A 24,852-nucleotide genomic window follows, 5' to 3' on the forward strand; every position below is an offset into this window, starting at 1 on the left:
TTTTTGGATATAAATAAAATTACATTTACATATAAATACTTTACCGATATTGGTGAGGTCTAACAAAATCTTTATTTACACTTCCGAGATCACAGTTTACAGAGGATTCAATGTCGCTCTTCAGAGACTTTCACTAAATGAAGTCTAGACTTAGCGTTAACTCAAGTATATACAATGTGTGGGCTTAATTTAAAACTATAAATACCGACACTTACTACTACTAAATGAACATAGTTCTATGTAGTCATATATATATATATATATATGTGCGTGTGTGCTTGTGTGTGTGTGTGTATTTACAAGTATTTATTTTATTTGATGATTAGTTATCAGTCAACTAATTATTATAATTATAATTTTCTAATTGTAAGTTTGTAATGTTCGTAATTAACTCATTAAACCTGTTTATACATTTCCTATACATGATGCAATGTTTGTTAATGACGTCACGAGATATCCAATATGGCTGACCACCCAAGATGGCCGACTATTTTATAGGAACTCCCGCATGAGTATCAATTTACGGTATTTGATGGTAATTCTTTAAATTAGTTAACCGATGCATAAAATTTATATTAATATAAATGATATAATTACGGAAAGTGTAAAAAAAAAATGCATAAAATTTTCTAACGAAATTTTATAGTGAATTAATTATTTTCACTTAATTACATTTAAATTTCGTTTTTCAGTCATTTCGAAATTTAAATATATATATATTTTTAAATAATTTATTTATATTTATTGAGATAAAAATCGGTTATAAATTAGAGAATAAAAAATGAAATCAACAAGCTCAAGTAACGTATTTATCGGACACGTCCCTGTGGTTAACGTAGACAGGAAATGTTAATACCGCAGTTATTTCTTCAAATACGGTTATTTGTTTATTTTACGTTCAATAATAGCAAGCACTGACCGAGCGATTGAAGAAAAGTAGTTTTTAGTTATTCAGCCAATGTCAAGTTATTTTTTTTTTTCTTCAAGATATAGCAAAATCCGTAACATTATACAATTAATTGAGATGTAGGAACCTGTTATATAGTTTTCTGATAGTCAACCATAAAAAATACTATACAACATATTAGCATACCAATAGACATCATTATATTTTTTTTTTAATTTGTTTTTCGCTATCAGCTGTTTTGACTTTGACAGCTTCACCATAAAGGTACTATATAAAGCTTGTACATGCCATAGCTTAAAAAACGGAATACAGCTTATACAAGAAAATGTAGATTATATATTCAATATACTTCAAGATATAATTATATGGTTATTGATATTATTTCTTTGACTAACATATTATGAGTGGATTCGATTAAGATTTTAAATATTACAAATACTTATATATGGTCATTTCAAATGTGACATAGTGGATACAAAAAAAAATGGCGTCGACAGAAAATATGTTATAAGAGTATTTCTCATTTCTCATTCAATTAACTACATTTGATATATAATATTTTACTTATTAACTGATGCAAGAACTGTTCACAATATATGCACACAGATATATATAGTATCGATTCCTGGATTAGACCTCAACAAATACTATTGCGAGATTACGTAATGAGACACATAAGAGAGAATTCAGCTATTAACAAAAAAAAAATCCCATCTTAGAGAAGATAATGAATACAAGAAAAATTTAAACTAAACAGATAAACATAAAAATAATTTCATTTTATAAATATTATATCTATATATATAAAAAATTTGATATACTTACATTGTCCAAATCGATCTGTCTCAGTAGAGGCTTCATCATGATAGAGCTCATGCCAACATCAACAAATTGCACTAATTTTATAATCTATGTCACACAAGGTTACATATAATGTCACAAAAACATAATTTGTTAATTATATTTGTCAGCACACCGTTTTTCTGAAACAAAAAACAAAACTGTTTTAACATATGTCGGATACAAACAAAGGAGTGTTATTCTGTATGTACTTGAAACATAGGTTATATATTATTATATATTTTACATATATAATGTTATTATATTAATATATTAACCAACACTTAACTATAGCATAAATAATAGGATATAGTTATTATCGTATGTTAGTATGTAAATATAAGAATTAATTTATATGTAAAAATCATTAAAAACAATTTTATATCAATTTTTTTTATTAGTTCTAGTACATTGATACAATTAAAGTATTTAAATGGACGTGTGATTTGTGTACTTTGTGACGAGATCAGTAATTACTTTAAAATTACATTGAAGTCATATCAAAACGAATTTTAATATAAAAAATATCAGTAATTATATAACATGAATAATAAGATATAAACACTTTCACCAAGATATTTAATTATAGTTAAAATTAATATGACAAAATTTAGAATAGAAAATACATTGGCTTGAGCATAATTTATATATAACACCCGGAATTTAGCCTATGTGGGCATATGCATGACGATTTTGTGGAGTTTTGCGGGTTCGATTCCTGATAATTTTAATTGTAGTATTAGCTTTATGTTAAAATACATGTGTAAGGAATATTCACTACGTTTACAAAATTTTTACCCAACTTCAAAAAGGAGGTTTCTCAATTCGACTGTATATATGCTTTTTGTGAAGGACAAATATGTCTATATACATATTACATAGTCTATTTATGTACTTCATCATAAAGATTTGCTTATATATGTTTTAAAATATATTAAATAATCAAGAAAGGTGTTACGTTATATTTTGGGATATTTTGAGAGGTTTTATTGCACTCCTGCCATTTTGTTATACATTTTGTATGTCTTAAACTTGTTATCTCATTAACATTATAATTGCGGAATTTATCAGTGAATTTAAGACAATGGCAACTATATTTATGCAATTGTTACACAAGATTCATAAAAGGCATGTCAATAACAATCTGGACTAACTGGAACAACAAAAACTCGCTGAAAAACAGTTAATATGCAGTCAGCCGTAAAGTGTGCTTTATTAGCATGTCTCTATATTTTGATTCAAGCTGTCTAGATATGTTCGTACTTTCTACCCACATAATAAATGTGTGAAATTTAAGAAAATTTGCGTGTTCGTTATTCGAACAATGTAAAGGAAAAGTAAAAGTAACGAACATCTGACAAAGGAATCGAGATTTTGCAATAGCAAGGGCAAACTCAATCGTGGTTTTTTTTATTTCAATAACTCCTATGTGACCTACCTCTGATATTTTATAGCGGGGTTTCAATTATGGCACCGTTTTAAAAACACTAAATAAAATACGAAAATAAACGAATCTATAAAAACAAAATGTAGAAATACAACAACTTCTGTGCTTGACGATATATCTACTGTAGCTGTACATCACTGATTTAGCTGACAATTGACAGCTTTGTTATACTACCAAATAAAAATATAACACAGCGCAATTTATAATTATAAATAAAATGTGATTTTTGATTTGGTTGCGTTATACTTACGTAGTGAACACCCGTTTTACATTGTCATCGAACACATGAAATCCCAAAACCAACACTGCACAAAATAACAACTAATAAAAACAGCTGGTTATACGATTGTACAACGTTTAAATACTTAATTATTTAGCATTGATATAAAATAACTTCGAATAGGCCCTGTTCCTCTAAATTATTTCACGTAGTCAAATCATCAAATGAAAAGAAATACAAGGAACTTGAAAGAAAGAGATATAACATATTTATACGAGACCGATATTGATCACAGTGTTGCCAAGAGCAAAATAGTTGTTTTACTTATATTATCAGCGATAAATAATATAATTTAAAATATTAGTCGTACAGATTTTTATTGAGGTCTTAACATATAAATAACTGTCATATCGATAACTTATTTGGATATTTGAAATAAACGGCGTTAATTATGAACCATCATTCTAAAAAGTACACTGAAGAATCTCATTATTTGTATTAGCTATATAATATTATATTCATAAAACATAATATTTTTTTAATTTATGTCGAGGTTTTTACACGCAATTCGTGAATATTTTGTTCTATGACTATTCACAAAGACAGAAAACTAAAATTTTACTTTTACCATACCCTGAGAGTGCCTTCTAAATATTGATATGTCAAAAAAAAATTATGTCAATTTTAAGATTTTGACTCACTGTTTATAAAACTGTGGATAAAGGCCATAAATTAAAGAATGTAATCAAATTGATATCAATAATTCGAGAATATTTCCAAACCAAAACTACTTGTGTTATAATTTACATTTTAACTTCACAAATTTTATACTCTAATCGGTGTGAACGTGCGTTTTATATTTTGTGCAGAAATAAAAATTTAGATAAAGCACTTTTTATTGTATACCATATCTAAAAAATATATTTTTTTTTATGGCTTTAAACCGGTTTTGCATGAAAAATATATATATAATAAGAAAATTATCAATAGCAGATTAATAAAAAATTTAATACTTAAATAATGGTTTTATTTTCTGTAATTATTGTGTCTTTGTATCGTTATGCACAAAGATATTCTGCCAATGTCATGTACCTAAGTACCTATTACCCAACTATTGATAAGCGTTGACAGTGACATTGACGGGCCGATGAATCAACTTACCTACTCGTCTGAACTGTTTTGCAATACAAACTATCACTGAATAACTTAATTAGTAATTACCATAACTGGCTTAATAAAACAAAACAGATGCGTTAGTGTTACAATTATATTCAGTAGTCATAACAAAATGTGTTACGTTATTATAACCGGGCGGAGTTTGGCCTGGCTATTATTGAGCTTGGTTGCTTTTATGCTAATTTTAACCGGTATTATGACGCCCAAATGGCTTTTGGGTCAGCCAGTTATAACCAACGAGAATAACATGACCAAATTTTATGTTCCTAGTGTCGGAATATATAACAGGTAAGTTTATATCGGTTAATTTAAAAAAACGTCGTGTAAACTTTTTAAAATTCTAGATACATAATAATATATAAATAACAATTTAAAATATTTATTTATTAAATTATTGTTCATATAATATTATTTACTGTACTTGAATTTTAATAAAAATATTAATTGTAAATTGTAATTTTAAATGAGATTTCACATAAGTTTATATGAAATTTTAAAAATTCTGAAGTCAATTATAATAATTTTTTTAATTTAAACGATTGTAAAAATATTTCCCACACCTTATAATAGTGAGTTTTATATATTATACTAGTAAAACATCTCTCTGTCTCAATTATCCATTGTTTTATAGGTTTTTGTTATGAAAACAAACAAACATACATTCCCATATCATTTTAAATGTACCCTTTTAATTCTGATAAGTCTGTACGACAAACAAATATGTCTATATGTGTGTTTGTACACAATACAAACTCAGTAACTTAATATTTATATGCTTATAAAAGTAACAAAGAGTGAAGATAATTTTTTTTTTTTTAACGATACTTCCAGATGTATCCGAATGCGTCACGATCATTACAACTGTGCCCCATTCTCGTTGTATGGCTTAGCGACGGACTCCGCAGTTTACCCTGGCCCGTGGAAAGCAGCACTATTCTTTTTGTCGTTGTGTAAGTTGACTAATAGTATATGTTTTGTATAGTACTCATTTCATTGATTTTTTTAAAGTATTTTTTTTTTTTACATTTATTAAAATAATTGATTGTACATCACTAAAAGTGAATAAACATCCATGTTTTTTTTTTCTATGGACAGTAAGTTTGATTGTGGATTATGGACATTTTGTTACAAAAAAAAAAAAATTACTGTTTTCCCAACATATGTTAAAAATAGCAAGATTTCATAATAATAAGGTCCATAAAAATGAAATAACGAATGATAAATATTTGTATTTATATGAAAGAACTTAAAAATTTTTGTTCAATATAGTTTGTATTATTTTGTACTAATAATAAAAATAATATGAAATGGACGTAAGTTATATAAAAAAATTTAATTGTGTGTGAAAAAGAGAAACTTTGTAATGTTAGAATGAAAATAGGAAGGGGTAGAAATATATTTTTAAAGAATTTTTAGTGTTTCTTCAACACAATCTTTATTAACATTACTAAGTCACAATTGATCGGCCGCATTTCCTCTCTGTCTCTTTTTATCCCAAGGTTGCGTTAAACGTTTAACGCAACGTTGTTGGAGGTTGCATAAGAAATGTCACTTCGAAAACATTATTGATTATGATTGACGATACTTATTTGTGGCTATACCCTAATTAATGTTTACTATACAGGTGCCACAGTACAATTCTCAACTGTATTAGCCGGGGTTATGTCATGCTGTGTCCAATCAGTTTTTAAGAAGAGTGTCATATCACTGGCCGGAGCCGCACAATCTTTGGGAGGTCGGTCGTTATTTTTGTGCTATCATAATAAACTATAATCCTTAGAATTATTTCCATGCCTAATTATAATTAATTATACTACTGAATCATTATAATTTTGTAATGGCAACATTTAATTATTAATCTGTATTTGAAAACTATGAATACTGGCTTCAGCCATCTTGTAAGACATCACTGGAAGTGATGCTGAACATTAAAAATCAACTGTACTATGAAAAATATCTCAACAATATGTGTTATAATATTTCTTACTTTAATTTATTTCTGATACTAAAAACTGTAATAATGATTTTTGCGTGCTCCATCCTAATTTCGACTTTGTGTTCATAACACAAAGTTGATTTTGAGTTACTAAAACAATTATTTTAGATGTCATATATTTTTGATTACGTAATAATTTATAATAACGTTACTTAATACTTTCCTAGTAAAAAAACACAATTTCCTCAACACTGAGTGTGAGTAGTTAAAAAAAAAAATTAATTTCACCTTAAGATTTTTTTAAAACTCAAAATCAGTATGGACAGATTGAATAGTCCTGATTCTTGTAGATTGTGGCCATTAATGTAGTTTAAATATTTATTTGCAGGTCTTTTTGGAGTTTTGGGTCTACTTCTGTACCCTTGGGGCTGGGGTGCACCAAGAGTTAAAAGACTTTGCGGAGAATATTCAGAACCTTACATCCCCGGCGACTGTTCCATCGGTGAGTTAGTCTATTGCCTTATATAATCTTTACAGTTAATTTTCTTATTGTCAGCAAACAGTTCATAGTTACCCCACTCTGTGTTGGTTATATATTAATATATTTTTTAACTCTATTTAAAAAAAAAATAAAAATCTTGATTTTAGTCATACATATGCAGATCAATAAATACATTTTTCACTACAACACATTTAATTTTAACTCTCATCAGTGCATCAATGTTTATTTTTCTGTGCTTAAAACATACTTTAATACCAAATTTATCAATAATTATCCCTACAGATTATATAATGAATATAAGGACATATCTAAAACATATAATTTTGTTAGTATATGACTCAAGTAATATATATATATATATATATACAGTTTTTTGACCCTTAGCCCAAGGTAACATTTAACCAGACATCAATTTGATTCCCCCACTCGAGTAATTTTAACAATAACATGAATTTTCAGTTTGTTCTCAGTAATAATAAATAATTTTACCAGTGAATTTAACTATATGTCTTACTATCTTGTATATTGTAATCACAGGTTGGGCGCTGTGTGTGACAGCGACTGGTGTTGCACAGATATTCCTTGCAAGTGCACTGTCGAAGACGGCTGATAAAGCGGCCAACTCGGATAAGGTGCAGTTCCAAATGGATGAAGGTAAACAGCTGATATGTTTAGTCTGATATATATATATATATATATTGTGCAATTAACATTAATCTTGTATTTGTACTTTGACTATATATACTGAATTTAGCATTTAAATTTTTTTTTTTTCAAATTATGTGAAAATTACATTTGTCTGTCCCAATACAATATTTGTTATAGGAATGTATAGAGATCTATTTGAATCTCATAAAATATTAAGGATATTTAAGTAAAAAAAATAACAATACATATGTAAGTTTAATTGTAGAGCAAGGCTGACAAATATGTACAAAGTAAATAGTTTTATTTATATTACATACTTTGATAGCATTGCTTACAAAATTTATCTTGTTACGTTGGCCTTAATTAAGAAGATGAACATTCTAAGACTGATGTGCCTTCCATTTTTAAAACTAAATATAGTCAGGTAAAGATAATTCTCATATAAATGAAGTTAATACTCATGTTATATTATGACCAAATAAAATAACTGCCATTTTTTTTAGTCAAAAACAAAATCAGTATTGTGACTATAAATGATTTTATTATTGGAATTGATTAAACCTTTAGAATATATTAAAAGACGTGTCTTATAAAAAAATGTTCCTTAACTTTGATGATTTTTTTTATATATAATTATATAAATTATCATATATTAATGGTTTTTTTTGACTAAAAAATATAATCTTCATAAATGTATTGATAGTTTAAAAAATACTTATATGTGCATTTAATAAAAAAAAATATTATTATTTAATGTATATAATATTTATCTGATAATGTTACCTATACTGTAAAATTAATTCTAAGTTTCACTTGACTTGTATTTAATTTTTATATTGATACCTTTTTTTTACGTCAATATATTCCTTAAATGTATAATTAAGGTATTTTTTTATACTTATACATAACCATATTTTGTAATACGAATATATACAAATTATACAACGATTACTGCATTTTATTTTCATTTAACCCGACTCATTATAGACTTAACAATTAATTTCGCTTAGTTAAAAAAATAGGTTATTTTTTAACCTGTATTTAAGTTTATTTTGAGTGATTGGCTTTTATACAAATTAATTAAATCTTGTTACCTGAGGTGTTAAAATGTATTTTATACTTTAAAATACGTTTGCATATTGATTCATTCTTAGGTGATAAATAATTTTAAACAAAGAGGTAAAAGTTTCTCACATTTTTCATAGCTTGTAAGTAACTTAAGGAAGATAAGTTCCTTGTAAATGTTTTATTTATTGTCTATTGTGACCTCCGACCCTCGTGTCACGAATAACGTGAGGTCGAGGTAATTGGTTTCAGTGAGATGGAAGCGATCGTGAGATTTAAATGTCAGTATGTTTTTTTTTTATATATATAAAAAATTTGAATAAGTGTTTTATATTTTAAAACTTTGTATATATGCAGTCAACTATTATAATTGACCTTTGGTATTAAAATAGATAACCGAAGTTTTTACAGAAAAAAACGATAATTTTAGAAAAGACGCAATGTTGTAATTTAGATTAATATAGGGGTAAAGGGGGTTAAAATTTTAATTGTCATAGGTAAAGGGTCAAAGGTGAGTTTATTTAACGGAGAGGTAACAGATAAGATTTACCATATATTTTGTAAGGTAAATTGGAATAATGAATTATTACCAGAGGGTAATAAAGGTCAATTTGTGTCTTATATGAGGGGACGGCGCGTACGCAGTCCCCTACTACCAAAAATTACGCGTCCGAGTTATCCACATTAGGGATAATCACAGAGGTCAACCCTGCCGCAGTGCAATGGAAGGGCCTCGCTCTGGGGGAACCGCCTTCATGATCACGGTATCCCCTACGCCAGGTAAGTATGAATAGATGAGGTCTGTTGCGGATAGTCATTCAGTTTACAGAAATTTCACTAGCGCGATGTAGAAATAATCATGCTTTTTAGCAGCGCCATCTATTAGCGGCTTTTGAAATTAAGTAGCGTGTGTTCAGTATAGCTATACAAAAATATTATTTTAATGATGTTAATGTTTTTCTTATAAATATTCACTTAAAAAATTTTAATTTCTTTTTTCGTCCCTGATATTAATAGTCCGATTACGCTTCTTATGCCGATTTTATTCATCAATACCCTTTTACTTTTACTTAGATTTTCCTTTCATATCTTTTGCGTGTTTAATTTTATATACAATCTTCTTATCCCTGTTGATTAACAAGAAAAAAACTTCATACTTATTATTTTCTAACTATTGGCTGTATAATTGAAAATTGTAAAAAGGCTTACGAAGTTCACTTTTGAATATTTAATATCAGGGTTAGAGCATAACTGATTGGGATTGAAACAGATATACCTACACACGTTTAATTGTAGCTATACTTAATTATTTAATACTGTTGTCGACTCAGTGTTGCCATGATGATTGAAGAAAATATACACCTATGTTACCATGTATTATATATTTTGATTAAAATTATCTGTTTAAATTTTAAATAATTCGTAACTAGGGTTCTATTATACATATTTACTATATTTTTTCTACAATATAACAGAAAATACTTCACAAAAAAAAATCACAGCTGCTTTTTTAACAGGAATCATTTCAATCTATAAGCAATGGACAAACATTTGTACAATTATTTTACATAGGTAATTGTCGATACGATTCCCTACTATACAACTGTGTATAACATGTATTTCGTTATTATTGGTTATAATCACCAATTAAGTAGCCAGCGATTGGTATAAAGTACCCACGTAGGTATTTTGATAATTCAATAACTAAATTACCTCTGTCATAATATCGTAACAAGAAAGGTTCTATAAAATTACTACTTGTATCCTATAATTGTTGTAAAAGAACTGCTTTGTACCTAATACACGTAAATTGTAATGGGGATTGCATAATTAATTCACTTACAGCGGCCATATTGTCATTCTCAGTTGGCGGACATTTTGTTTTAAATTGCTTGGGGTTGAGGGCATAGATTAAAATGATTGTGGGATTTAATTATTTATATTTAATTAATTGTTCCTGTGTTATATACTTATAGTTTATTTTATTTAATTTGAAATTAATATTATTTTTTGTTTTTTTTTTTTTAATAGAATTTCGTTAAATTCGAATCTAATAGGTATTTGTGAATTTGAATATATTTTTTTTACTTTCTTATGTAAATCTTGTTAGTTATTTTAAAATTAATGACTATAGTGAGATCTAAGATTTTCGCGAGTATTCATTTAAATAAAACTAGTATTATTCGGATTTATTACGCGGATTTTATTATTTAAAAATTAATGACTAAATAAATATAAAATATTAATGACTATAGGTTTCTTTTAATTGTAAAAAAGACGTTTGTATGATGTTGCTTATATTACCATTAATTTAAATTATATGCTTGTCAAATGTCAGCTTCATTTTGCAAAGAAAATCTTTTAGCTAAATACTTTTTGTCAATAAAAATGTTAAGTTTAGGTAAACGAGCTTTTATTTATGTGACATTTCAATATTTAATATAATATAATAATTAGTAATGTGTTTGAATCTTAAAACTGAGAGTTTGTATTTAAAATAATTTTACAATGATTAGAAATTTGACAGGTGTCATATTTTTTTTTTATTATATTCGGTACTTGTTTAATGCGAGTACATATAAGTTTCTATGTATTTTGTGTTGGTTTTTATGAATTTCTAAATATTTAGAAAAATATTCTTTTTTATAGTTACTTAGTTAAATTGAATGCACTTTTTAAATTTCATTTAAACTGACATCAAAAAGTCTTCAGTTATTGGCTGATTGATTTTTTTAATATTTAAATTTAACTGATACAATTTTTAATTAGATTCATAAATGTCTGTTATCAAACAATAATTTCATAATTATATATATATATATATATATAAATGTATATGCTTTGTGTTATTGTATGACGTAAATTATATATAATATAATTATTTACAATCAGACGTATTAAAATAAATAATTTATGAGGATTGATCGTGTTAAACATTTACACATAAATTGTTAAAACTTACGATTTCTAAAAAATTTATACCCCCGAGGCAGAGATTACGAGTACTGAATGAAAATAAAAGGTTTGATTGATGATCGCAGCGTATCGAGGCCCTTAGGACGAGTCCGCAGTAATCACAGCCCTCCAACATTGATTGATTTACAGTTGGCAGCGGTGTAAAATAAAACATTAGGTACGTCACGTGTGTTAAAATTTACATAAGTAACATTTATTCCGTACAACCTTATAGCTTACAACAAAATATTGGTCGAAAACATATGTGTAAGACACGAATGGGGTTTCAAGTGAACCCTTAACGAATATGTACCTACATAATAATTATGTCGATGTAGTATTAAATGTGTTTATAGATGCCATCGAGTCGTGACTGGCCGCGGGCTCGCCGGCACGCCATTGGCCAATACCAAGCTGCGCAGGCGCATCCGTGTTATAATAAGATTATATTTCAGTAATACTTTATATATATATGAAAATTTTTTGGCGTTTAAATTCCATTGATACACACCCGAGCGCATAAGGATATAAAGCATACGTTAGATAATAAAAAATATACAATTAAAATGATAATACGATCGTTTGTTTGTCAGTTAAGTAATATAAATATTATTTTACGAAGATAAAGATAATAAGCAAATGTTACGATAACATTGAAACAATCGAGAGCCGCTCCGCCCGTCACATGTCGTGGCGTTGACTAATTATGATAATTAAAATATTTCATCCGCGTCCTGACCGCATTGCTATATAAAAAAAAAGCTATCAAAACGAGCGAAATGAATAGTAAGTAATAATAATAATAAATACAGTCACTGCAATTTTTAAATATGATTTTTCGTGATGTTATATTTTTTTGGTATGTGAACTTTGGTGAGTTGCAAAAAGTTACATATATATATATATATATGTTGTATAGGAAGTAGCGAGGCTATTAAAAAAAGTTATTCTCACTTACATCCATTGATAAGGAATCGATGAAAAGAATGTTAAATTATTCTAAATATGGTACATAAAGCTGTAATAAAAAATGCTGCCATATGCATTTATGTTTTTTAAAAATTATGATAAAATGAGCTTTACTTGAATGACGATTTGTCGAAACGTGAGAAAAAATAGGTATATTTTATTAAAAAAAAGTTTTTTTTTTTTATTTTCTCACTTATATTTTTCAACAACCGCCTATATTAAATAACACCAACAATAATCTATCATATATATTATGTGCATACTTTTTTTCAATATATATCTATATTAATTCATATTAAATACATTGTAATTATCACTATTGTGAGTCGGTTAAGCGAAATTTGATAGATAATCGACAAATTTCTTTTATTCCGAATGATTTATTAGAATTTTTCACGGATTCTAAATAACATACAATTTGAACCATCGCTTCGATTTGTAGGGTGCGCACACTACACGCCGGTCTGGGACAAGTGCCGAGTCGAGTAACTCGAAAATTAATGTCACATTTGTGAACGCTAACTATATTTATATTAAGGAATTTATTACACTGGCAACGACGGAAATAAATTGATTTTTTATTTTTTATAAGTATTTTATTAAATAATATATACGAACGCAATGAGAATATAGCTATAATAGTTTTGTAAAATGTACATTAAATTTGGTAAGTTGCGATTGTTTATTTAAATATATAACTCATTAAAAATACGTTGTATCTAATTATATATATATATATATATATTGATTATCGGGTTATGGTGTAACAAACAGAAAAACAGACGTATTTTTCAGGATATTTTACATATACATCATATAACAAAATAAAAATTATAATGATTATTAAACTACTGAAATACTGGAGAAAAAATTTGTTTTTATTAATATATCATGATTAAATAGTTGCTTAAATTTTAGGTATGTTTATATGTTTTTATTACTTATATATTATAAATATATATATAAGTATTTGAAAATCTTAGTTTTGTAACGAAATTTTATATCCCGTGTCGGTTAATGTGTTGAATTGGTACCTTGCGTGTAAATCTTTGTATCATACATGTATCACATCTTGAGATAAATCCCAAGATACATAGCCCACCAACGTCACACACAAGTCGTAGTTGATTATAGACCTATACTATTACATTATATATTAACACACATGCTTAATCATACGACTTCACTCAATATTAACTCAATTCTGTACGCTATATGGACATTGTAAAACTTAAAAGTCCCGTCATAATCTAACACCATGCTCGTCCTACGCCATTCTCTAATACATCAATGCACGTGAGAACTACCTTCCACCGATGCCTCTATAATCAAGCAATCGTACCGCAATTAGCGAACACATATATTAATTAAATGCACTACAAAGGCATAGGTTTGAATTCATTCGGATTCCCAACAGAGCTTTAGTCTATCCTCATCCCAGTTGAGACTTTCGAATATTTAATGTACATAGCTGAAAATGCAATGGACTGTTGGTAGCACATTTTAATTGTCAAGTACTAAATAATAAGTTTACATTGAAAAAATATATTTTAGTTCCGTCAGTCTGTTTTATTGTCAGAATATTTGAGATAACAATAATGTTATATTTAGAAAAAAAATTACGTCACAAAAACTTATCTTTATATTTAAATTATCTCAGAGGCTGTGGTTTGTTATAAAATTAATTCATTGATGCAAAAAATAATAATTTTTTTTGGAGTTTTTAATTTTCACGTAACAAAGTCCTTAACAGTCACTATGTCTTTGTTATACTTGAGTCTATCTGTGAGATGTTTTTTTTTGGGTCAAAATAAGCGGGTAGTTGGATAAAAGCTCACATTATAATCTATACATCAAAAGTCAGAGCAATTTTTTGAATTTTAGAATGTTTTTGAAACTGTTGTTAATTACGGCTAATTCCTGCCCTCGGGAGATCAGCAACAGATCGCTCGTACATCACCCGGGTTCAGTGATTTATTGATTCGAAAATTTTGTTAGTCAAGAATTAAAATTATCTTTAATAGTTGGAATCTCAAACGACTCTATGTAGAATTGATCTTGCATGTCACGTGAGAACAGGCGAGGTCTAATTTTAATGGAATCGTATCAAGCCACGAGAAAAATATATTTACCATAGAGATATACAATAGCTTATCTAATGAAATTTTCAATGAAAAATCCTTAACGATTTTTAAGAAAAAAATATTATCTTATTGTAAGAATACTTAGATTAATCACTCTTGAATTGTATAAGTCGTTACTACTGTACTAGATTGTCGGTTAAATTATTATGTAAAATATCTCATTTAAGTGAACATTGTATGTTCTTTATGAGAAAAATAAAATTCTTAAACCACCATAGAGATGGAGTTTTCAATAGTCACCGGTTTTTCCTCGGCAAGTTATTTCAACCCTTTATTAGTGTCATTATTGTTGGTGACATTTGTAACGTAAAAATAATATTTTTTTATCTTCAATTGGCCCAAAAAGGAAATAGCCACTGCCTTGAAATTTTCTAAACTTTGTATCTAAATTAGGATTTTTGATTATTTATACAAAAATTATGGACACGCATTTTTTTTTTTACTATACCTTTGTAATAAATATTCCAATAATTAATATAGTATTTACATTGTAAAAACAAGGTAGTATATAATAATATTTTTTTGGAAAAAACAGCATCTTGAAAAGGAGATACATTTCTTTCAATTTAACCATTAATAGTTCTATTTAAATTTAACGAATAGAGAAGACTTTCTTAAGCAATAAAATTAATATAGCAAGGGTATGTATGAGCTATTTTAACCAAACATACTAGTATTTTTAACTAGCAAGACATAACGTTATCACTGAAACGTAATTTTAATATCTTACACATGGTTAGTCGTGTAAAAATAACGAAAAAAATAAAATAAAATCCCACGTCGTGATAGTGGACGCATTCAGTCAAAGAATTCCTCGTTAATTGTCTCGAGTCACGCGAGCCGCGCTACGATCTGTAACATTTTGGTTTTATAAGAACATTTAAATGATTTCCACGAATATCTCATATATAAAACATATTCATATTATAATATATATTGTGTTTATCGCTAGTTTCTCTCAGCGCAGTTTCATTTATAATGATTTTTCGCACTCGATGTATGTATTTAAGTTTTTTAAATAACAGAAGTAACATAATTTAAAATGAATTCATTTTATCGGATTTCAACGTGAGTAGACTGATAAGTTTTCGGGAGCATCGACATTATTAGAGCTTTCCGAGACGTAAACATCTTCATATATATCATAATATATTATATTTATGCTCATTCCATAATACGAGTATACTATTTGTATGTTATAAAATATATTATATACAGGCTGGTTCATCCAGTTTGGTTGTAAAGCTAAACAACATCGGAGCTTAACTTAAATTTTTTATTCCATACTGTAACAGACTGTAACAAACACACACACACACATATATATTTAATTTTAGTGTACACACTGAGTGCGGGCGCCGGGTCCACCGGGACCATAATATTTTCAAATATATCACGTATTAAATCTTATACCAGCCTGTTTGTTGTATATTCTAAAAAGTCGTTTATATTACCAAATGCAATCTGGGATGACCTTGACCTTAATGATTTGATGTAAAGACGTCGTCTGGTGATTGTGCACCTTCACCGTGGCAGTTCCCAATTCAGGATCTTCTTTGTATCTGAAATATTAACAAAAATATATCTACATACCTAATATGATTATATTCTTTATATATTTTTTTTAAACTGATATTATTTAGTTTTTATCCGCGATTTTGTCTGCGTTAATTTCGGCATTAGTGATATATGTATAGCTAACCAGACGAACTCTATCCCGCCCTAGCGGCCATAAATAATCAGATATTGAAATTTATTAAGTATTTTTTTCTTCTTCGATCGAACAGAATTAAATATCCTATGTCCGTCTCCTGGTTCTAAGCTATCTCCTCACTGATTTTCAAGCATATCCCTACCTACAGCCAGTGGCGAGCACACCATAGATGCAAATAAGTACTGCTTACCCTACCCACATAACAACTAAATCTACATTGTTTAATTCTTACTTACTTTTAATCATACATTACGAAATACAGACATTTAAAATGACATTTGATTCGCGATTTGTTAAAAGTGCCATCTATGAATGTAAAAATGTTCGATCGACAGTTGCTAATTGCTAGCACCGCTATGCAGCCAGAGCCGCGGTAGGCACAACTACTGGGTGCTTATTTTCCATACAAAAATTCTCAAGGACGATCTACAAATCGCATGTTGTATGCAGAAATGTTTGCATGTGTGTGTGCTAAACTATGCTTGTGTTAGTGTTCGAGAAGCACTGCATACTTTTTTTCGTTTAAATTTTCGTAGAAAGTCCGTTAATTGTCAAATGAAACGGACTCTCTGATTGGTCGGTAAACTGATCATATATTTTTTCCGCCATTTTATTATTATTGAATATTGTCATTTGTATTCCTAAGCGCAAGTGAATAAGTTTTAATTAGCTAATTAGTAAATAGTGAATTAATTTATTACCGAATTATAGAAAATTACAGCCGTGAGTTCTGTGCTCGTGATGTGTGTTTATCGAAATTAATTACGATTAGTTTTTAAATATTGTCGTTTGATAATCAAATTAAAATTATTACAAAGGGAATGTGTGTGGCCAGTTGAGACTGAACGAAAAGAAAGGTAATGTTATTCTTTTTAATAAAAAGTATTATGATAGTTTTAATTAGCTAGCAGGTTGTGTACACACAGATAAGTTATTTGTCTGTTGTTTTTAAATAATAATAATAATAAGAATGTTTGGATCTCTGCTGGATATTACGATTTAAATAACTTTTATAAGCGGTGATGAACAGATCGTAATCGTTTTAAGGTACTTTCATGGCTCAGAGGTAGTTGAGATACTCATTACATTCATTTATACATTATGCGCGAATATTATCAATGTTTAAATGAAACTAATATTTCCGGATTACATGCTCCCGACGTTCCGATTACTCAGCAGCACCGTGATCACTGCAGACATCTCGTCTGCATAATAATTACAAATTACGCGTAGTAATCCTAAAATATTAGTTTCATTTAAATAAATACTTGCAAAAGACCTCATTATCAATGTTTTAGAAGAGGAAATGATGAAAATTGTTATTTTTTTTCAAACATATCTGCTTACCCTACCCCAAATCTCTGTGCACGCCACTGCCTACTGCCGTTCTTGAGTTATAAATAGTGTAACTAACACAACTTTCTTTTATATATAGATATATACAGAGATCTTTATTTCGTCAACTGATATAGGTACCTATTGTTTGTTTTCATTGAAATGACGTCAGTTTCCTATCAAATATGTATTTTACATATATTTTTATGTCATAATAAAGAAAGCTAACAGATAATATACAGCGAAACATATACCTAATATAATCTTACTTATAATCGAGAGAACATCAAAACTACTTCCTGTGAACAAAAACAGCTCCTTTATCTAATATATTATTTTAATTTTATATATGATTCAAGATGGTAAATCACAAGATCAATAGATGATTATCAGTTCCGATAAATATTGCATGTAATTATACGGCGAGAAAATATGATTTATAGCTATCATTGATTGATCTGTGATGAATCCCGCGTGAGGGTAGGCTGCGGAGACGTGGAGACTATCCGATACATCAAAAAAACTTTACTTCTATATAAACAAACATAATGTATACCAGCAATAAACAGTAATTAATGCTATGTATATATTGTTACATAGCAAGCAACTTATATGTGACTATCGTAAGATAATTTTATTATTTTTTTATATTATATTATAGTTCAACATCAAAGCGACTCCATGGGACCCTGTCCAGATTTTAATTGATCGAAGTTTCCTTCATTTTTCGACATATTAATGCATCTCTTGATTTACAGCCGCGAGCGGATGACGTACCTACCTACCTTCCGAGTAAAAATAATATCAGATAGTAATAATTAAATATATTTACATATTAATCAATACAGTATATATATAACAAATATATTGAAGGCAGACCCTGGCTAATGCTATATATTACATTATATTATATTATAGGTATTAATTAAAATTATGCTTTAAACAAAAGTTACCACAACGAATATTGGTCATTTTCATTGTTCCCGTTACATACTTGTATAGTTGTAAATTATGAAAAAATATACATAAATATATTATATCATAAGTATATTGAATTTACGATCGTAAGTACATGAATGATATTATTTATCTCAAATGCATATTTTTTTTTATCTTAAAATGTATTATTACGAAACAATAAGTGTGTGATATTTAGTTAAAATTGTATTGATGTCATTGCAACATAAATTTTTGTTTTTTTTTTTATTTCTTTCGTCTATTTAAATAAATGAATGAAAATAAACAAGAAGATTACATTAATAAATAATATAATGAAAGCACGTAATTGAAGAAAAAGTATAGTTCTTTATAAAAGAACTATACTTTTCTTTATCTTTATCTTTTTCTTTATCTTTATCTTTTTCTTTATCTTGTTTCTTTATCTTTTATTTATAATTTTTTGATAAATCCGTGTTAAAACTTAGGTACATATTTTTTTTTATTAAATCGCTGTTTTGAATATAAATATATACATATAGATCTTTGATGAATTAAAAGACATTTATCAAGGTACAAATTCACAAAACGGCTTCGGGCGCACATTTTGAATGTAAGGCTCACAAAAAAAAATTAATATGGGTATATTTAATTCTATATTATAAAAAAAAACATAATATACGTAGAAGTAAATAATTATGGCGTTGGGATTCATACCTTTTTTTTATTTTCCTCATAAATGTGTTCGTAAATATACATAGGTACTTGTTTATCCAAACAAAAGTTCAAAAATAAAAGTACCTACTTTGTTCAACGAGAAATGGAAAAACGCTTCGTATTTAAACTCCTAGTAGGCTCATTGCAAAATGAGAATAAGATTTTCGCGAGTATACATTTAAATGAAACTAGTGTTATTCGGATTTACTACGCGGATTTTATTATTTAAAAACTACATAATCCCGACGTTTCGGTTTCGGCAGACGAGGTGACACCTCGTCTGCCCGTGAACACGGTTGCTGTAAAGTAACCAAAACGTCGGGATTATGTAGTTTTTAAATAATAAAATCCGCGTAGTAAATCCGAATAACACTAGTTTCATTTAAGCTCATTACAAAATTAAAAAAAAAAAGAAAAATGCCTAATAAGAATGATATTTATGTTTCTGCTGTCCGTACACGAAATGTTTTAAAGTTAAAATTTTTATTCGGCCCATGATTATAATCATTATAAATTTCGTTACAAAAGCAACGGGCTACTGTTTTTATATAAATTATGCAAATATCTTTAGCGTTCAAACTTCAAATGACGACTTTACGCAAGATTTCTGAACGAATTTAAAAAAAAAAAATGCACAGCTTATATTTAAGAGGAGAGTAAATTTTGTTACGATAGAAATGAGTTTATATATATATATATATGTATATAAAACTGTGTAATTATATCGACTATCGATAAATTCATAATTACACGCCGCAAACAATGTTTATCGAATTAATCGATCAGAGGCATCAAAGAGAGCTTCCGATGTTTTTTATACGGCTGTCGATATTTTGAAGAAGTTGCGCAGGATATTGCTGCCTGGGGCGGTTATGATGAAACTCAGCATCTCTCAGGATGGACGATCCATCTTATATCTTATCTTTTATCTTTTATAGATAAATAGGTACATACTAGATTAGTTTATGAGATATTTTATATAATTTTGTTTGATTTTTTTTTTGTCATACCTACATTTAATTTATTTAAAGTTATTTTATAACAGAATAATTTTATGTATGCCATTGGAGTAAATATTATTTGCTTTGTATGAAGAGACATATCATATTAACAATGTTTATCTGTCTGTGTGTGTAACTCAAAAAATTTATAATATTTTAATTTACTATTCAGTCGTGAACTAATTTCCTTTATACATAACTGTGTGTTCGTTTTTGTTACATTATAACTCATTAATTCTCGATATATGCGAGTTGTGAGTATAAACATAGGTACATAGCAAAATTTGTACCGAGCTCGAAAATTAAATGCTGTTTGGACTTACTAAAATTATTCATTTACTTAATAAAAAAAACTAAATATATTTTTTTTAATTAAAAAAAACTGTTTTTGTAACTATATCTTTATGTATATATATATTTATCACGTTATTTCACAGAATCTTACTAATGACAAATAAGATTTTCGCGTGTACTTATTTAAAACTAATTTTTTTCGGATAGGTACCTACCTACAAAGCGTTTTTTTATTATTTTTAATTACTTTTAGAAATAAATTTAGTCAGTGCCTACTTCCTTTTAGATGTTTATTGCTCCACAACTCGTAATTAGTCTAGCACATATCCTATTTATAATTCGAAGTAAGGTTTCAAAGTTAGTTGAGGGTTAGTTACAATATCACACAGAGGGCGCTAGTTTCCTATCATAAGAACTCAAAATTATTATCAGAATATAAATAACTTTAAGTTTAGAATTAAAAAGTGCATCACAATTTATATTACTACTGACACCACATGTTCCCGAAGTTTCGGTTACTTTCCAGCAACCGTGATCGCGGGCAGGCGAGATGAAAGTGTCTGTCTGTCAGTCTCGTTACATGTCATCTACCGCCAACGATTCCTTTATATCACTTGGCAATTTCAACTCGGTTTGTCAGAATTTAGTTATGGCAACATATTTATATAAATTTTTTTATTTAAAATTATTCTCTTTAAATGTATTGTCACTAATTTCTTCTTCAGTAGGTAGTCGTTTATTTTATTGCGTACCAATAACAATATATAAGCAAAATTTATTGTTTTACTTAAAATTTTAATCTGCAGATAATTTTAATTTAATTATATTTATATCAATATTAATTTAATTTATTGTATGTATCTTTTTTTCGTTTAAGAATACGTTGAAATTATCATCATGGCTATATATATATCAAATTAATTCCGATAATGAGAATGACATCAATATTCCAAATATTACAAGCTAATGATATAATGTATTTTTCATATAATTTTTTTATTAATATGTATGTATAATGTTATATCTGTTTAAAACTACACGGGTCCGACTCCCGCCGCGGGCATTAACGCTTCAATTAGTATGGCGGGAGTTTTATGAAAAAAAAATTTTTTTATTATATTTTTTCCTATTCCGTCTCACACGGAAACCGTCGGTAGTCATCGATTGGGAAAATTGTTGCTTTGTTTTAATTTCTTGCTGATAATAATATTTTTTATTTATATATATATATATTTTTATTATTCAAACATTGCTTTCTAAATGCCACACGGATGTCTGAAGAATTTTTTCATTGCACTTATTACGTGTTACGTTATGCGTGATTATTATAGATATTTTTTTTTTCCTGAAGCCGGTTCCGTACAATGAGTTAGTTTTGAATAGTTTTTTTTTTTATATATAATTAATATTTTTATATGAATTAAACTAAAGTCTCGAGTAATATATTATATGTAAGTATGCCATGATATATCTGTCTGAGCGGTTATTAAATATTCAAAAGAACATCGTGAGATATCATTACAATACGTTTTTAGTTCCAAAAAATAAAGGCGTGTAACACCGTACACTCCTGGAATTTTCATATACAGTGTGTTCAAGGCGTAGTTTTAAACTTCGAGTTTTAGTTGCGTTTCGTAATAACAAATGTGTAATAGAATATTATAATGCATCTTATAATAGTGCTTAACTCAAACGTAAGTTAAATGAAACGTAACTCAAAAAATAAATTACGGTAAGCAAAATATAATTCTACTCACTTATCGTGTAAAAACATACAAATACAGTTACACAATGCTATAGTAATCGATAAGTAGCCAAACACCCTGTATATAATATTTTCGCCGTAGGCCGGTGTCTGAAGGTTGTAATTACAATACCCGATTCTGGGAACACGGCTACTGTGATTAGATGCTGTGATACACAACAGAACGACCTTTAGATATAGGTTATACACGAACATACAGACATACATACACACAGACACACATCATAAGCAAAGGTTACACGCTACTACTGAATATTCTAAACACAGTTTAAGTATTCGGTACTAAAAACAATGACGATATAAATTTTATAATATTTCGTTAATCACTTTCATTTGACATTTTATAAAAGTTTAAATTCAAATACGAGTTTATATATATTACATATTGTATTTTCTACAAAGTATATATAATAACTTTGGTTAGATGTTAAAGCTAACAATATTATATATATATATATATATATAATGATGAAATCAGAAAAATGGTTTGCAGTGTTGTAATTATATAGGACATATAAAACGTGTACTATTTTAGTAATATATATATACATATATATATTGTTTTGATATGCAATAATTGGAATTGTTTAAAACGTATTTATTACTTGTTGAGCCTTTATTATTTATAAAATTTTATTATTATTTATAATATTTATAATATTATTTATAATTATATATATATATTATTTATAAAATTTTCAGTGTAATGCGTATTATCGCTACCTTAGAGTCCATTTTAACTTATTTTATTATAAAAGTTGAATATCAACTAATGTCTAGGACAACAAGTAATATATTTACCTTGGATTTTTTTTACATAATAAATAGATTTTTTAAATTACATTAAGAATATCATAAATAGATATACTTATATGAAAAGCCATAGAATGTTATTCTTTGTAATATAATAATATTTGTCGACGTTTATTTTTTACACGCCACCTACCTACTAGTCAAAAATCTCATCAAAATGGGTCGAATCATTTCATATTATCCTGATATTATATATTTTATGAATCATTAGCTAGGTTTGTACATACATACGGACATACAATATTATTTTTTGTCATAAATATTTCCTCATACACTTCCACATTCCGTACGGTTTTGATTTGAAAGCACTCTCTAATGAAGTACTCATAAGAAGTAGGCGGGCGCTTGTTCTGCCGATGTAATTGTCATTTGTAGTAATAGAAGCGTAGTGTTATGAACCGTTTAGCTTTGAAAAGTTTGTTTTAAAGAAATTGAAGAAAATTTACTGTACGTATAGAGAATTAATAAGAAATGTATATATATATTAAAATTATTCTACGTTTATATAAAAGAAATGTTTAAATATACTGTTTTACAACATATTGGTTTGTAAATGCAATATTTCATCAAATAAAATATAATAATCAATTAATGCTTATAAGAACGAATTCAAAAAAAAAAATATCATAAGTTTTTTTTTTCAAAAAATTAATTTCGATGGAAATTGAAAGGAGATTTTTATGTTAAAATAATTATGTAATTATGTTATTGTTAATAGTAATCATCAAACGACTCGGTGAGGTGTATGTGATTCTTATAAGAAATTATCAATTCTCATGCGACTGACGTAACCTACGCTCGAGTTCCCCTACTCGCCAACAGATGGCGCCGCTCAAACAGGATCATACTGATATAATTAGGTCCTCCGCAAATGCCCTTTAATTACGTTCAACCGCATTTAAATTGACCAAGTCGAATATTTTCTCTGTCAAAATAGTTTTTCTTATGATAAAACGCTGGGAATGCAATGATCTTGAGTTATAGAGTTATTATATGTGAATTTCTTGCCCTAGCGAAATGAAGAGCGCCATTAAAATCGTTACAGTAATGGGCTATAGTGAGTTATGACGCTCGGCCCTTTGTTGTATTATTGTGAAGAAATTAATTAATATATATTTAATTAGATATGAATTATATTATAATACATAAAAATCAGAATATTACTGTCCTGTATGGGTACATCTTATTAAAGATTTTTATTACAAAGCTAGTGGGTATTTGAGAAAAAAAATATTTAAAAAATAGGAAAAGAAGTTACGCTTAAAACTAAAGTTTAATATTTAATTACGATATTCTTATAAATACGTGTGTTTTTTTCAGTATTTCATTAACTAAGAATCTATTTAATAACTTACTATGATAGTACAGTTTGGAACTAACAAAACAATGTTATGTATGCGTCTGTTAAATTCTTGCTAATCAATGGTTTATGAGGAGGGAGCGTATCTTTGCAAGTTAAAACTCTCAT

At 27.8% G+C, this 24,852-nt stretch overlaps 2 protein-coding genes and 1 non-coding gene across 4 annotated transcripts in view; 1 reads left to right on the forward strand and 2 right to left on the reverse strand.

Annotated features, from left to right (window-relative positions):
* Window positions 1-3,671, reverse strand: part of LOC116776202 (cullin-1) — a 23,140-nt gene extending 19,469 nt beyond the window's left edge. The window contains exons 1-2 of one of the 2 annotated variants that reach the window (XM_061525312.1): window positions 3,445-3,671; window positions 1,733-1,890 (exon numbers count right to left, since the gene is read on the reverse strand). In XM_061525312.1, the coding sequence (XP_061381296.1) occupies window positions 1,733-1,783 (51 nt within the window). In that variant the 5' untranslated portion in view covers window positions 1,784-1,890; window positions 3,445-3,671. Of the gene's footprint in view, window positions 1-1,732; window positions 1,891-3,185; window positions 3,344-3,444 lie in introns of those variants that run through there. The other variant, XM_061525313.1, reaches the window with a different exon arrangement.
* Window positions 3,672-4,547: 876 nt separating this feature from the next.
* LOC116776382 (LHFPL tetraspan subfamily member 2 protein) lies at window positions 4,548-8,295 on the forward strand. The gene is made up of 5 exons (XM_032669580.2): window positions 4,548-4,878; window positions 5,422-5,540; window positions 6,215-6,325; window positions 6,915-7,028; window positions 7,566-8,295. The coding sequence occupies exons 1-5, from the start codon at window positions 4,703-4,705 to the stop codon at window positions 7,706-7,708; spliced, it is 663 nt and encodes a 220-aa protein (XP_032525471.1). The 5' UTR covers window positions 4,548-4,702; the 3' UTR covers window positions 7,709-8,295.
* A 1,070-nt stretch (window positions 8,296-9,365) lies between these two features.
* On the reverse strand, window positions 9,366-9,529 carry LOC116776419 (U1 spliceosomal RNA). Its single transcript, XR_004353922.1, has one exon. It is a non-coding gene; the product is annotated as a U1 spliceosomal RNA (small nuclear RNA).
* Between the last annotated feature and the right edge of the window lie 15,323 nt (window positions 9,530-24,852).

The sequence above is a fragment of the Danaus plexippus genome, chromosome 28, assembly GCF_018135715.1.
Source record: "Danaus plexippus chromosome 28, MEX_DaPlex, whole genome shotgun sequence".
Classification (NCBI taxonomy): Eukaryota; Metazoa; Arthropoda; class Insecta; order Lepidoptera; family Nymphalidae; genus Danaus; species Danaus plexippus.